The 16,184-nt window shown below is 49.0% G+C and overlaps 1 protein-coding gene across 1 annotated transcript in view; it reads left to right on the forward strand.

Annotated features, from left to right (window-relative positions):
- The window catches only part of SH3RF3 (SH3 domain containing ring finger 3), a 195,919-nt gene extending 180,763 nt beyond the window's left edge, over nt 1-15,156 (forward strand). The window contains exons 9-10 of the mRNA XM_040454177.1: nt 2,523-2,857; nt 11,969-15,156. Of these exons, the coding sequence (XP_040310111.1) occupies nt 2,523-2,857; nt 11,969-12,137 (504 nt within the window). The 3' untranslated portion in view covers nt 12,138-15,156. The remainder of the gene's footprint in view (nt 1-2,522; nt 2,858-11,968) is intronic.
- Nucleotides 15,157-16,184: the final 1,028 nt, after the last annotated feature.

Below are 16,184 nucleotides of genomic sequence, written 5' to 3' on the forward strand. Positions count from 1 at the left end.
GAGCTAGGCCCAGCCCAAGATGGCAGCAGCAAAGGCAGGTCAACCCACAGCCCTTCAGGGACTACGGACTATGCCAGGCAGTGGCTCCTGTCCCCTCAGGGCTTTGGCTGGGCTGCAGATCCATTTCACGCCATGCATAATTTTATGTAAGTGCATATGCTTATGTATGTATACAATTCTTGAAGTTGTACAGTCTCCAGCTTCACCATCCCATTGGATTAATAACTGGAATTTGAGAATTTGATAGCATGTAGCTTTTGTGATACTCGACCTGCATTCTGTGCATCTGGGTGTTTAGTTTGGGTGTACACATGGCTCCCTAGACTCATTGGGCAGGCTCATCCTTCCGGAGCCCCCAGAGGGCCGTGAACCATCAGACACCACCCCTCATGCCTACACTGTGTCCTCCTACCTCTAGTGCCCTCCCCTTCATGGTCTCAGGTTAGGAGACTGTCATCATGAGGAACCAGACACACACTACCACCCACCAGCACCTCTCAGTGGCAGTGGCCTCAGGAGCCCCAGCTACTTGGGAGACAGGGATCCCTCTGAGCCAGATATGTGGTGCCCCCTCGTGGCCAAACTAGTGAAACTCTCCTAAGTGTGTCACAGAACTCCTTTATGGATGTTGAAGCAGGACAGAGCTAGGAAACATAAACAGAGAGGGTTGCCCTTTGCTGCATTACCCCACACCAACCTGCTCCCCACCAGTCTGGGGCTCACCCATGCCAGAAATTCCTCACTATGGACAGTCTTCAGAACATCTACTTCCCTTCTTTCTGTCAATATCAGTGCTAACAGTAGAGGAGAAAAAACATGGACTTGTTCATACTAAAGTGTTATTGACTTAGCTTAAGGATATGCATATCCCTAATATGTGAATTTTAAGAAGATTTCAGCATCAGTGTGGTGATGCTGAAATCATCCCCCAGTAGCCTCTAACCCTGCAGACAGGAAGGTGAGAAGAGGATGTTTGCCTTCTATCCACCTGAGCCCTGTGACCAAAGCAGACTCTTTGATAGGCATCACTGACTCAGTGGCTATACTTACAGACTTCCGTGTGCTGCCATTGTTTTACGCCATGTGCCCTGCCACCTAATTTCCATTGAACATTAAAAAACTGAACTCTATTAAAGCCATAAAAATGGTCAGATTCCAAGGCAAGCGTGTTGTTCTAAAAGCACCTCTGCATGTACACACTTTCTCTTTCACAAACAACTCTCTAGGTATCAATGTTTCTCATGTTTCCTTATGTGCTTCAGTGTAATCAGCACATGCTGAGGGAGGCTGAGGTGCCCCTTCACTGACAGTGATATGCAGAATTCAGAGCAAACATGGTGGCTGGTCCAGGCCACCCAAGGACACTACCTGGATCTTTTCTTTCTCCAGGTCTGTGTTGCCACCCCAACCTGGCTCTCATTTACATATTGAGAGTCTGCTTTGAGCTCCTAGGATGTGAGACTAAGGAGAGAAGCTCCTTCAGGGCCAAGAGAGTACTAAATGGGGCCTCTGATGAAGACCCTATACTGGTCGTGCCTGCCACTGGTGTGGGGTGTGTGGTGGGGAGTCCTCCATGAGAACTGGGAGTGAACTATGGAGCAGGAGAGGTGTCTACACATCCTAGTAGGAGAGCGTATCAATAGCCTCATGATTATAAGGGCAGATTCTTCTGATTATCTCATTAGTTTTGTATGTAAGGAGCCACGACCTGAATGTTGTCATATCCTGTAATAGCTCTCTTAAGATAAGGAAGCCACCTGCTGAGTGAAGCAGTTTTATCAGGGTGTTTCCCATTGACAGAATTCAGGGCATGAGGAGAAGTTGCCCCCATGGGGGGCTGCTTCAGCTCTGAGACCTCAGCTCGGGTCCTCCCTGCCTGCAAATGACTTTCTTGGGGAATATATGTGATGCACACATGTGCTCGCGCACACACACACACACTGCAGGCTTCTTGTGTGGTATAAATAATTTTGTGCCAGAAAAGTTTGAATACAGTGTTGCCCAGTTTCCAAATGAAGCTGTGTCTAGGATACATGACCTTTGCTTCTATAAACCCGGTGGGGGTTGAGGAAGCTAATCTCAGCCTGATGTAAAATAATTACACACTTCTCCCAGGTAAAGAGAGACAAATGATGTTGACTCCTGGCTCCTTGGAGTCTTACCAGTCTGGGACAGTCCTGTGATGGTGAGGAGGTGTGTTGTCGGGAGGGGAGGGCCCCCCCCGTCCCCCCACCTCCCTATTCCTGCAGCACTCTCTCCTGGGAACAGCACACCCTCTCCTGGGAATAGCACCTTCTGGTCTGCCCCAGGGCCTCCTGGGTCTGTTCTGGGCACTTGCACCAGATTTGGGGAAAGGAAAGAAAACAAGAGTTGGAAAACCTTTCCGTCTTAGCTTTGTTTTCTTCCTCTAACCAGCTTAACAAGATTGTTTAAAGTTTCCAAATAAGATTATACTTCCCTCCTCCAACAAGGGCATTTAGGAGTATTAACCCACTGGATTTCAATTCTGTGTGTCTTTCCAGAAAGAGAAGAAAAGTGGGCTGCTGAAGCTTCTTGCTGGGGCGTCTACCAAGAAGAAATCTCGCTCTCCACCATCCATTTCTCCAACCCACGATGCCCTGGTGGCAGTGGACACCTCACTCCAGGGTGCCGTGGGACCCGAAGTATCCTCACTGTCCATCCATGGCAGGGCAGGGTCCTGCCCCATAGAGAGCGAGATGCAGGGTGCAGTGGGGATGGAGCCACTGCACAGAAAGGCAGGCTCCTTGGATCTGAACTTCTCCTCATCTCCCTCCAGGCAAGCGCCTCTCTCCATGGCTGCCATCCGTCCGGAGCCCAAGCCTTTGTCCAGGGAGAGGTAAGGGCAGGGAGGGTGGGCTCGTATCCTCTGGGACCTTGGTATGGGCTGGTCTCTGAGATTGGAGTCATTTTGGGGGAGCAGTGACAATAGGGATTTTCTGAGGATTAAATTTACCAAATGTCCCTCTTACCCACATCTACTCAGTTCCTGAGCTTGGATGGTGAGCATCAGATAAAAGGCATTAGGGGGGTGCCTGGGTGGCTCAGCTGGTTGAGCATCTGACTTTAGCTCAGGTCATGATCTCGCAGTTCATGAGTTCGAGCCCCACCTCGGGCTCTCTGCTGACATGTCTGAGCCTGAAGCCTGCTTCGGATTCAGTGTCTCCCTCTCTGCCCCTCCCCTGCTCGCTTGCTCTTTCTCTCTCTGTCTCCCTCAAAAATAAAAAATAAACATTAAAAAAAAAAGATAAAAAGCATTTGGGAATGAAGAGGAGCCTATTTCATGTTCTGAATCCATATGGGTCCTGAGTTTGGGATTTGCAAGGGATTCATCAGGAAACTTGGCAGAACTGATGGGGCACTGAGCCCAGAGAGTGAGCAATGATGCTAGTGAGAGGACTGTCTCCCCTCAACCCTGTGGGAAACCTGGAGTGGATCCCTGGACTGAGTCCCATGGCCTGTGTACCCCACCCCAGAGGCAGCTTTTCTTGAGGCTCAACCCACTCTGACATCTTAGAATTATAAAACATTACCCCCAAATTGGCCTCAAGGTATATAGTCTATTGGGTTAAACCATACAAAAGTGACAACATTCATTTTTTTTTTTACCAAAACCAGAAATTTCATAGAGTTCAGCCTAGAGTTATACAGAGCAGTAAACTGAGTCCACCGAGGGCCCTCACGTGCTTGACTTTTATAAGGGGTCAGAGGCTGGCATCTTGCTCAGCTGATGGGCCCATTTGAGTTAGTCCTTAGAGAGCTTCAGATAAGGGCTGAAGGCACTCCAGTGAGAGGTGATGGTGTCCAATCTGGATAGCACAGAAGTACTTTCCCTTCTATGTGCCTTCTTTGTTGGAACGCTGCTTAAATAGTAAACATGCGAGCAGTCTCCTCAGGAAACAGTCCTGGCATTTCTGTCTGAATCCTCCCTCACCTCGGACTCACTGCCTGATGGCCAGCTCCTCCCCATGGACCCCAGTGCTGAAGCCTGAGAAGGGCACCACTGTCCTGAGCATCCACTAACCCCCAGTGCCAATGCAGGGCTAGTTAAGTTCTGTCTAAATGGGGGGTGACACGCCTTTTCTGTCAAGGCCTAGATAGTAAATTCTGCAGACACTGCAGGTCTCTGTCACAACTCTCACCTCTGCTGTGCCGGCATGAAGGCAGCCATAGACAATATGGAAGCAAAGGGCGTGGGCACTCCAGTAAAACTCTACTTATGGACACCAAAATTTTAATTTCATTTAATTTTCTTGTGTCATGAAATATTTTTCTTATTTTGATTTCTTTTTCAACCATTTAAAATTGTAACAGCATTCTTAGTTCTCAGACCACACAAATAAGCTGCAGTCCACTTTGCCAAGGCATACCCAGATGATGGGCTTCAGGGCTGGGTTGATGCTGTGGTGTTGAGATCCAGCGCCACTGAGAGAACAGTCTCCATGGGCAGCGGAGGGACAACATGAGCTGGTTACGGATTTCCGATAAGCAGTTGTCATGTCAGTCCATATTTACACCTGTTTTTAGAATGAAAGCTCTGTGCTCTGTGCAGGGGGAGATTCAGACACTCAACAATCAGTATGGACTTGGGCCATAAACACCCAGAATGGCCATGCTGTGTATGCAGCTTAGCATCTGCTGGCATTGTTCTAGGTGCCTTGTGTGTGTTACCTCAGGTGATTCTTGTAACAACCCTACGAATTTAGTATCCCCATCTTCTTGAAAGGCTAAGTAACTTGCTCGAGATCACACAGCTAAAAGTAACTAGCCAAACCAGAGATTGAATTCAAGGCTTTCCAGCCACAGAGCCTGGTCTCTGAACCACTTTGAGGGGCATGGTCAGCAGCTGCCCAAGGTGCAACTTGCCCACAAAGGGATCTGGGTGTCTCTGGCTTTAAAACAGTATGGACCGTATCACAGCCTTGCCAGGATATCAGCATCTGCCTCTGGATCCTCAGCAATTGATCACCACCCCCTTGTTGGTTCAAGATATACTTGCTGTCCAAACTCCGTCACAGCAGGATCCATTACTGTGAGGTGCGTTCCCCACAGCAAACCCCCAGGCCCTGAGGAGACTGGATTCACACCTTACCTCACATCACACACACACACATACACACACCCCCACCACCACACCCATACCACACCCCACACACACCAAACACGACACCACACCACATGTGCACATATAGCACATACCACACACACGCACATCCTCAGACATTCACACATGCACAACATATACCACACATCTCACAGAAATACCACACAGACACCACGCATACCACATATCACACATTCACCACACACCTCATACCACACCACACACATATACACACCACACACACACACATACCACATACACACTTAACATACATCTCACACAAATACCATACTCACACACCAAACACATACCACACCACACATGCACACACACCATATACCATACACACACATACACACCACACACGCACTTCACACACACCATATACCACAGACACCTCACATCTCACACAAACACCACACACACACACACACACACACACACACAGGCACACACACAGGCACACATATTCTCTTTCTTTCTCCATTTCCCTCCAAGGAGCCTCCTCCAACTTTGGGCAGCTCTTTCATGTCAGAACCTTCATCCTTCCATAAGACCAACCCCCAGATGCCTATGATTTCTTAATGTGGTTCCCAGTCCCTCTGCCCCAGGTAACAAAGTTGGTGGCTCCTGAGAAAGATAGGCCGAGATATTTCAAAGCTGTTCTCATGTCTCCCCTAAGTTTCTGTTCTCCCTAGATCCCTCAACTTCCAGACTCCTTAATAAAAGGTCTTAAAATACCCTGTTCTACTAAACCATGGAAGTCATGATTAACTAGAAAGATCAGAGAATTACTCTCATTCTGTGAATATTCCATCTAATCAGGGCTTATTGTACCCAGAGACTTTTGGCACCCTGCTTGTCCCCAGCACTCTGTGAAGCTCATTAGTGATGAGAGTTTTCAAAATACAGCCTGAAATGAAACTGCTGCCTAATGAGCCCCCAAATGCCCCCTTCTCTCGCCCTGTGCAGCCCCTAGGCTGCCTTGTGTCCTAGGAAGCCCCAGCATGTTGGAGCAAGGGTGTAACAATGGAAAGGCTTAGTCTTCAGGCTGTGCTTTCTACAGCTCCAGAAAGTGCTTGGCCTTGGGCCCTGCAGGCTTGTGAATAAAACTTAGCTCACAGCTGGAGGGGAGCAGCTGTAACAGGAATCCCTGCTATGGAGGCCCTGGGCACTCACTTGCAAGCCATGTATCTGCAGAGTGCCTGCCGTGTGCAAGGCCACTTTAAGGTTTGAAGGGGGGAGAGCAGCAAAGGGCAGGTGGGGCTCAGATTCGAGGCTTCCACCACTAGCTCACTGAGGAAGGGGCATCTCTCACCTGGAGTGGCTAGGCTCTGGGTGCTACAAGGCTGCCTCTTGCATGTTCTGAGTGTCTCCTATGTAGAAACTCCCTGGGATGTAACAATTTCCCTCCTGAGGATTCAGGAAGACACTGGGAGCATCTCTCCTAACTGTTCCCAGAGGAAGGAAGTTTGGGCCGCCCAGAGGAGTGAACCATGGAGAACTCCCCCAGGTCTGGTTGGCCAGGCCTGCACGTCAGCTCACTAGAGGCAGGTTCAGCTCTCAGGAGATCTATAAGAGCCAAACTCACAGGCCTGATGTGTAAACCAGAGTGCCGATTACTAACCCTTCCTCGGGAACCTAATCCTTGGACCATCTGGACATGTTATGCCCTATGGACAATGTGCAGGGAGCCACATTTCTGGAGGTTACTTGGGGAACTCATAACAGCAGTATAGTTATGGTATCCAGTAGTACTGTCTAACGTCCCATTTCCCCAGCAGGGATATGCTGACCCTGGGCAGGTCTGGCTGAGTTCTTGGGCCAGCCACCCTGCACCCATCCTCTGGATGCCTGCCTCCTGGCTCTCTTGAACCTCGGAGAAGTTGCAGAGTGGCTCTGAAATATTGGCACACTTACCTCTTATCATCCATTTCACCCAAATAGGCATCTTCATTTCTTCGAGTCCCAGTTCCCCCATATACAAAGTGGGGATATTAATACCTATCTGATAGTTATAATATTTGTAAAATGCATAGATCAATACCTGGGAAATTATGAATTCATAAAAAGAGCAATAATAACATATTAAATGACGTATATGATTATATGAAATGGTATGACATATACAATAATAAGATGGTGGTGCCCCCAATGTTGCCTTGCACCCCTTCCTCTACTTTTTATTGGCACAATCTTTTCTCCCATATGTTCACACACTCAGTCTATTTATCCTCACCTCTTACTGGCCTGTGAGTTGTTTGGCTTTGTTAGGATTTAAGTTTTTTTGATCTATTATGTGTCATGGTAGGCAGAACAGTGGCTTCCCAAAGATGTCTGTGCCCTGATCCCCCAAACTGTGACTTACATGGGGGACTTACGTGGCCTAGAGGAATGAAGGCTGCAGGCATGATAGAAGTTGCTAACCAGCTGACTCTAAAATGGAGAGATTATCCTGGATTATCCAGGCGGGCCCAGTGTGATCACAGAGTCCCTCTAAGGAGAAGAGGAAGGCAGCAGAGAGGGACAAAGTGATGCAGTGTGAGGACTCAACTGGCCATTGCTGGCTCTGAAGATGGAGGAAGGGGCCTTTGGCCAGGAATGTAGACAGCTTCTAAGAGCTGCAAAAAGCAGGGGAGTGCATTACTCCCAGAGCCTTCAAAAGGAATGCACTCTGGGTGACTACATTGGATGTCTGACTTAACTGTAAGATAAGAAATTATGCCACTAAGTTTGTGGAAATTTGTTATAACAGCAACAAGCACCTAATACATGTGCTGATATTGTAGCTTAGTGTTTGGGGTTTAGGCATACTCTTATTTCCAAGTTCCTAGAGGGAAACTGCTCTGTGATGATCACATCCACCATCTCGGGGGTCACTCGCCCTCAGTAGGCACTGAAGCAAATGCTCTGAAAAGCCTGCCACTCAGAGGGCCTCCCGGTGACCCCTGTTGTCAGGAGGAGAGCAGATGACACAGGAGGAGGACATGCCAAACCTCACACATAAAGCTAATTGCAATATGCAGTGGTAAGAATTCATTCTGATTTTGAGCCTTTTGATTTCCTGAATCTTATATCTGAAAATTAGTTGTGGTTGACCTAACCTTAACTCAGCACAAGGCAGTCTCTTATAATTTATGACGCCACAGTCATAACACAGGAGTAGCTGCTGTCCTTAACTGTTCATTTGGCCCTTTGTGTCTATAACAGGGAGTATCAATTACTTTCATGCAGCAGGAAAAATAGCTCAGAGTCTTGGAATGATCTGGACAAGAACGTTAAATGCTCGACTCTTATACATTAGGCCCACATCATCCATCTGGGCTCATTAAATCATTGAATTACTCAGAAGCACCAAATTACTTTTTTTTTTTCTAGCAAATTACATTTTCAGAGTTGCTTGTTTGCTTCACATCTGGCAGTTGAGGCAAAAGCCAAAACTTGTGTTTGAAGTCTGAGAAATCATCTCACTCTTTGCCTTCTCATCCTTGGGGAAGAGAAGGAGGCAGGTGTTTGGAGAAAAGGTGGAGGGTGGCAGAGAGCCACAGATAGGGCTGGTGCTGGTCTCTGTAGCTGCACACATGGCCTGAGTGCCAGACATATGGGAACTGATTTTACAGACTATTCCTACCTCCTCAAGGCCATCTGTCATCGGGGAGTGGCCAGCAGGCAGCCGTTTGCAGAGATTCTGGGCTGAGAGGAAAGCGAGAGGCATACTGTATTTTCTCTCTCCTTTATACCCCCAAAGCCAGCATCTAGAGCCCAGAGAGTTATGAGAACTGGCCCAACCCTCCTAAACCTGCAGCCCTTCCAAAGCACTCAGCATGCCTGGCCAGCCCTGGTCCCTAAGCAGTAGGAACCCTGCTTGCCAAGTCAGACTCAGGAGTCACCTTTCTCTCTCCCCCCTGGTCTCAACAGCCTGGAATAAACTGGGACCGTGAGCTCCCCAGAGTGGAGCCTGGGTCTTCTCTTCCTGTGCATTGTCTCCTCAGCCTTCACAGCACCAATCCCAGATGCCCCAAACCATGGCTTCCCTGTCCTAACCCCAATGGGCCAGCACCCCAACCCCTCTGAGCAGGTGGTTGAAGAACGAAGACTTGCCTAGAGCTTTCACCTTAATTCTCAAACAATAGCAAGTTAAACATTCACCCACAAACTTGCTGAAAATCCACACTCCTGGCCCCATTCCCATAGTTTCATCAAGTAGGTCTGGCACAGAGCCAGGATTCTGACCTAGAGGCCCTGAAGTCTACGGCCACATTTGAAGAAATGCTGACATAGGAACTCTTTTGGTTATAATGTCCTGGTTTTCCAAAAGCAGAATATACAGGTCAGAGGCTTCACATTTAGAGCCCCTTGAGGATCCTCAGCACAGCCAGCTGCTTGGGACACCTGGATGATCTCCTTCAGAGGCCATGTGTATGGCTGTGGCTTATGGGGGAGGCAGGACCCAGGGGACAGGCCTTCACAGCCGACAGCCCAAGGAAGACTGAGGGAAAAGGAATATCCCACCTTCTTGCCCCAGCCAGTGGGCCAGGACCACAGCCAGGCACTGCCAGGGAAGAGGGGAGCAGCAGGACAGTGCCTCCTGGGGGTGGCCTTTCTAGTCCAGGTCAGGCCCTGGGCCTCTGAGTCCCAGCATTGCCAACCACCCAGTATGTGGTTCCTCCCAGTTCATCTCCTATGCATGGATGGATGGCCCAGTCCCTTAAGGCCTGCTGGTCATCCTGCTCCTGGGCCATTAGTCTGGCCAACGTTCCCCTCCTATGGCCAGGGGCTGACAGCAGGAGCTGAAGTGTACACTGTGGGCTGGGGGGAGGCATTGTTTGCTGGGTGGTTGCTATGGAGCTGCAGGCCCAGATACAGGCACCACTGGACCTCTCCGCGCCAGCTGCCACCAGCCACTGACACCTTTGCGCCTCCGCCTGCCCGGTTACTCTGGCTCCCCAGCAGCTCCACCTGACTGACAGCACCACCCCCCGGCCTCCAGGTGCCCTCCTGCATGTATGAATAGTGCTCCTGTGTGCAAGTCTTGTCCTAGGCACTGGGCACACCGCAGGGAGCACAGGGTAACAGTTGCTGCTCTGGGGGCTTGCATGCTAGTGTGGGAGACCTGTGCTAAGCACTAAGCATGGTGAATAGGGCCCAGCTGGCTTGTGGAAGGAGAGATTGCTCCAGAGAGAGCATCAGGGAAGTGGCAGGCAAGAGCAGCCCGGGCAAGGGAGTCCTGAGCTGGGGGAGATTGAGGAGTGCACATGTGCTCAGAGAGCAAAGAGAACACAGAAGCCTTTCCCCAACTTTGGCTTCTGTTCTGAGCAGAGGAAGGCTGTGGTCTGCCTATGTTTTCACTGTGTGGTTGCCGACTGCAGAGAACCTGGAGTGGAGCGAGGGTCCAGCAGGGGTCCCAAGTGGGGCAGCCTCCATGACCAGAGAGGAACCCTCCAGATGTGGGTGTAACTCTCCAAATGTAGGCTCTGGAGCGACTTCCAGCTAGGGGTTTTCAGGGATTGAGAGTGGTTGCATCCTCCCGGCTATAAAACCCACCCACAGTTAGGACTTGGACATTTCAGAGAAGCTTAACTTCACGTGCCCAGTGGGGTGGGCAGGTCCCTCTCAGCTCCTCCCTCCTCCCCCTCAGCATTGAGGTGCAGGCCCAGTCTAGTGTTGAGCACACCTGCCCCTGAGGAGTTCCCTGAGGGGGCAGGGAGGCACAGCTGGCTGGAGGGTGGGGACAGAAGATTCCAGACAGGCTGAGCAGAGCGAGGAACATGGGCACCAGGGCACATGCTGGTTTGCCTTTGGTGGTGTTTTAGAACATTGACCCTCAGAGTGAGCACAACTTCTTTTTAACCTTCCTCTGAGGCCCGGTGGACAGGTGTGTGGTGTGGGATGTGTGCTTGATCCTGGGGCTCTGGATCCCCAGCCAGCTGCCAGCCAGAGGGTCAGATTTGTCTCAGATTCAGGGAGCTGTGCGTGGCAGCACCCAGCGCCCCCACCCATGCCCTGGACCTGCCGTAGCCATGAGGGGTCCTCAGGGGTCTCTGCTAAGTTAGAGCTCAGGCTCACAGCTCCACTTTGAGTCCCCTATGGGAACAATTATGTCTCCAGTTGGATTTTATGTCATGTTGGTCTGAAATGAGGTTCCACAGAGGCCTCAGAGGCTGCAGGGAAGCACCCAGGTTTTTCGGAAATGAGATGTGTAAAAAATTGGGCTTCATTTATGATGTGATTTCATCCAGTTCAGGTGCTAAGGTAAGATTTTTGGAGCACATTTAAAAAGAGTGACCATTTTACCATACAAGGTCCAGAACACTTTCACACATCGTGTGGGACATCCATTTAAGAGGCGTCCCCCACCCTCCCTGTTCCTCAGACAAAGAAGCTGACACTCCGGAGGTCAGGACAACTAGCCTGGCATCATGCAGCCAGGACAGGACAGAACTGAGGACACAACTAAGTGTCCCGCCCATACCCCAGTGCCTGCCCCAGGACTGAAGTGGCTGTCCCAGGCCCCACCTCAGAGGAGGCCACTGTCCAAAATGGGCTGGAGGGAGAGACTGTCTCTCAGGCAAAAATGTTCCAGCTGCATAGATCGGGCTCCAAAAGGACACGGAGGGGAAATTATTTTTTAATTTTAATTAAAAAATGAAAAGGTGGTGTAAAAATTAAAATCAAAGTAGAAATTTTTAAAAGTGGGGGAAGTAACCCCAAATTATAATAATTACACCAGATGGGGAAAAGGAAAGGAAGAACAAAGAGAGAGACCTTGCAAGCAGGCCCTGGGGTGTCATCCTCCAGCCTAGGGTCAGACTCACCCAATGTGGTATCTGTTTCCCCCCCAACCAGGTACCGCGTGGTGGTCTCTTACCCTCCCCAGAGCGAGGCAGAGATCGAGCTGAAGGAAGGTGACATTGTCTTTGTGCACAAGAAGCGTGAGGACGGCTGGTACAAGGGGACCCTGCAGAGGAATGGCCGCACCGGTCTCTTCCCGGGAAGCTTCGTAGAGAGCTTCTGAGGACACACTCTCCACACCCCACTCCCCAGGCATGAAGGCTCCCTGGGATCCCCAGGGCACAACAAGGGAAGTCAAGGCTGTCCTGAGGGTCCCAGGTCCCTTTCAAGGCTCCTGACATGGCCACCCTGGATGGGGGTGGGAGCCCATAACCCCCAACCAAGAGCACACCCTGGGGTTGTTCTCTGACAAAATGCTTCCCTCTGCGTAAACTGTAAAGAAATATCTTTGAAAAGAGAAGCTGCTGATGCGGGTTGATTTGCTCTGTGACTTACTGCTAAGCTGCAGCATTCTTGTTTGCTGCCTATGCAAGGCCGAAAGCTGCAGAAGGGCTGTGGGGGTTGGGCGGTGGGCATGGCGCCCAGGGCGTTTGAAGATTGTCTTTATGGGTTGCCCTGGGCTTCTTGGGGGGGGGGGGTCCAGATTGCTCCATCACCTCTCTATATACCTCAGTCACCTGCCACCTGGCCACTCAGCAAGGGTGTTCCTGGCCCAGGGCCTTTGCTGGGTCCCCAGAGTCCCTGGGGAAGCCCAGCATGCAGCTCCTGTTGGAGGCGCAAGATCGCACTTGGCTTTGTTTCCTGCCCATCGTATTATAAGCCACATGTTTCGTTTTGCCGCCACTGTCCCTTTGCATTGCTTCTTTCTTACAACATCTTTTTAAAGTAAAGCTGTTAGACTTTCTATATTTCTAATAGGTCATACATTGCCTATTTTTCATACATCTGGTGCTGCCTTTTTGTAAAACCAATAATGACTTGGTTGAGCTTGAAAGAAAAAATGTCTGAGATGATAATCAAGTGGGCAGAATTTTTATATGTACCATGTGAATTTTGGAAAACTGAAAAGTCCACGCACTCAATATCAGTGTTGGCTACTATTCTGTGGATAAGAGGGAATCCATTTAAGTGGTTGGAGGGAGTTTAGAAAAAGCCAATTTCTTTAAACCTTTACCAAAGCCCCATGCTATGTCTAGACAGTGGTAATTATTATTCAAGAACTGGAAGCATTTCAAGTAAGGGTCACTATAATTGCCTTTTGTGTGGCAGTAAAAAGAACATGAAGGTCAACCCCAGCCTAGGAAGGCAGAATTTTCCTTTTATTGCTTTAGAGAAAATGACTACAATTAGCATTATCAAAGTATGATTTCTCACTACTGAAATGTGTAGTTTTTAACCACAATTCAGGTTTCCCACCCTATGATGGGTTTGTCTTTTTTTTTTTTTTTTTTTTAATAAATGTGTCCCTATCAGGCAGTACAAATATTGGTCTAGAGACTGGAAGTACAATGAGGAGAACAAGGGATTTGAGGTATTGCTGCAGATTTGAAGAATTCAAGGGAGCTGGGAGAAGAGACAGGATGAAGAATACCTTTGATCCTGGGACCTTGCCCTGGGTGGAGTCCATTGAGGCCTCTTCATGAGCCCAGCAGCCCTGACCTGCCATAGAAACAGACTGGAGAAGCCCTGTCATGCAGGCAGTCTTGTTCTCAAGAGATTCACACCTTAAGAATACATTCTTGTCAGTTCAGAGTCACAATTCATAAACTCCCTCTCTCTTTATTTTTATAAAGTGACTCAAGTTTAAATTAGGCTGACTAAATTAGCCTTTGGTAACATAGGATCTCCCTGGTTTTCAAGGATGCAACAAAATCCAGAAACACATTCCCTTGCCTGGTGGAATGCCTTTGAAATACAAAACACTTATTTTCAGAGCTCCTATTTGGGGATGTGACTTGGCTATTTGTTACTGCCAGGTGGCTACCATGACAGTGGGATCACACCTAGACAAAGGCTCTTCTCCTCTCTCCAGATAATCATAGATTTAATAGACTTGAGAAATTTGTTCTGAATCAAAGAAAGATGAAATCCAACTTAAACCCAGGGAGCCCTACGTGAGTTAATGACAACCAGAAGGTATCCATTTGCCATTGGTGCCAAATTAGTTGTCTGCCATGCACAAAAATCATGTGCTTGTTTAAAATCATGCCATCACCAAAAATGTGCATGGATTAACACACTGACGGAGACACATGTTCCTCAGTGAGACCAGAACTAACTCACATCCCCAGATAATAAGGAAAGCCTTTTTATTTTTTTTTTTTAATGAAGGCAGTTACCAAGCAACAGAATAGACTAACTTGGACCTTCTTTCCTCTCTCAGCCACCACCCACACAATGCTCGTGGTAGGTAGGAATTGATAAACAGCCTAGTGACTGTGGGTGAGGCAGCCCCCCACCAGGGCCCAGCACCCCTCACAGCAGAGAGCTGGGCGAGTATCCAGTGCCTTTGCAAGGCATCAACTGGACCTTCTTGTGGCAGAGTTGGGTCAGGTATTGGTATGACTTTGGGAAGGAAGGGATGCCATAGGCCAGCCATCACCAGGACATCCTTTCAGGTGGGGCTCCCAGAGAGCAGGGAAGTACACAACCAGCCCTGGTGCTTTGGGCTGTTTTCAAACATATTCAGCCAAATCCATCAGCCTTTATGACCATTTGGCCCACAGACAAGGGCAAGAGCAGAATTAGACCCTTTGGGATATCTTGCCCTAATGGACAAACTCATTTTGGCTACTAAGATGAAACCAACACCTTACCTGAACCCTCACTGTCTACCCTGGCCCAGCAACTTACACATCTTGGTTATCAGTGGCATTTGGCAGCCAAGGTGACTTGCTTTGAGGAATGCAGTAGAGTTCATAGACACCATTGAGCAAGGTCAGTGGATGAGGACAACTGGTCCACCAAAGGGCCACAGAAGCAGAGTGGGGAGACAGTGGGCAGGCACTTCCCTGGCAGCCTCATATTATGAATTCCAGACTCTGGCACCCCAAACAAGCTCAGCTGCCTGGCTGAGAAGTTCTTTGTACTTTGCACAGTTCACACACACACACACACACACACACACCAATGTTTTTGTTACACACAAATGTCAGCGTGTGATTTTGGATGAATTTGACAGTGATGACAAACTATGATGCCTGTGTTTCTGAGTCTTTAAATAAAAATGAACATGGAGAGGTCTTTTGTCTGGATGATGGGAGCAGTGAGGTTGGGGCAGAAGCTGAGAGGGTCTGAGCAGAAATGCCCAAGTGGATAGAAGCATAACAGGGAAGGTGTCACCCTGCATCCCTCTGCTGGCCATTCCATTGGCTTACACCTCCACCACCTCAGAGAGCTTCCATGTGCAGAATGCAGGACGGTGGGCCATTAAGGAGACCAGGGTTGTCCAGACAGCTATCTGCAACACATGCCAGAGATCCACTGGCTAGACAGTAAGTATTGAGCCACAGGCTGGTGGGTGTGCAGGACCTCTAGCTCCCCTCCAGTGGCTCATTTGCCTGGAAGGTAGAGTGACTTTCTGCAGATGACTCAACTTCCTATCTTGTAGGAAAGCATTTTGTGTTGGTGGTTATTCAAGTCCATCAATTCCAGAAGTGCCTAGAATTGGCCTCCAAGACCAGCATATTCATGGCCCTGCCCTTGTCTGTCTGGCCCTCAGAGTACCCAGGCTGTGGGGAGCTGTTCTCTGAAGCACAAGGAGAAAAGTGCCTGGAATCCACCAGCAGGAGTGGCTTCAGGAGACCACTGACCTCTAGAAAAGTGGGCCTGTCCTAAATCAGCCAGACGGACCAATGCCTGGTAGAAGGGTGCCCCACCAGCCTAAAACATGACAGGGCACTTCCTGAAATAGGCTTTCACTGACTTCTTAGGCAAGACACCCACCCATATTCTTTGACTATCACATATATACCTGAGCTGGAAGAAAGCTTAGCAAGGAGCCATTTTACTCTTCTATAAAAATTAAATGAATGTCTATAAGCACAGGTTATGAGTGGGGTATACAGTGAGAGCCCAGCACTCTAATAAGGAAGTATATACTACACACTCACTTAACCCTCCCAACCCTTTCACTTTCAGTGAAAGATACTTTTATCCTCATTTTCTAGATGAGCAGTCAAGATTAGAAGAGGTGAAGTAAATTGCTTCAGGTCAGAGAGCTTATGAAACACTATGACCCAGACTCAAGACTACTCCAACTCCAGAAGCT

The sequence above is a fragment of the Herpailurus yagouaroundi genome, unplaced genomic scaffold, assembly GCF_014898765.1.
Source record: "Herpailurus yagouaroundi ecotype Mexico unplaced genomic scaffold, PumYag 210, whole genome shotgun sequence".
Taxonomy (NCBI): Eukaryota; Metazoa; Chordata; class Mammalia; order Carnivora; family Felidae; genus Herpailurus; species Herpailurus yagouaroundi.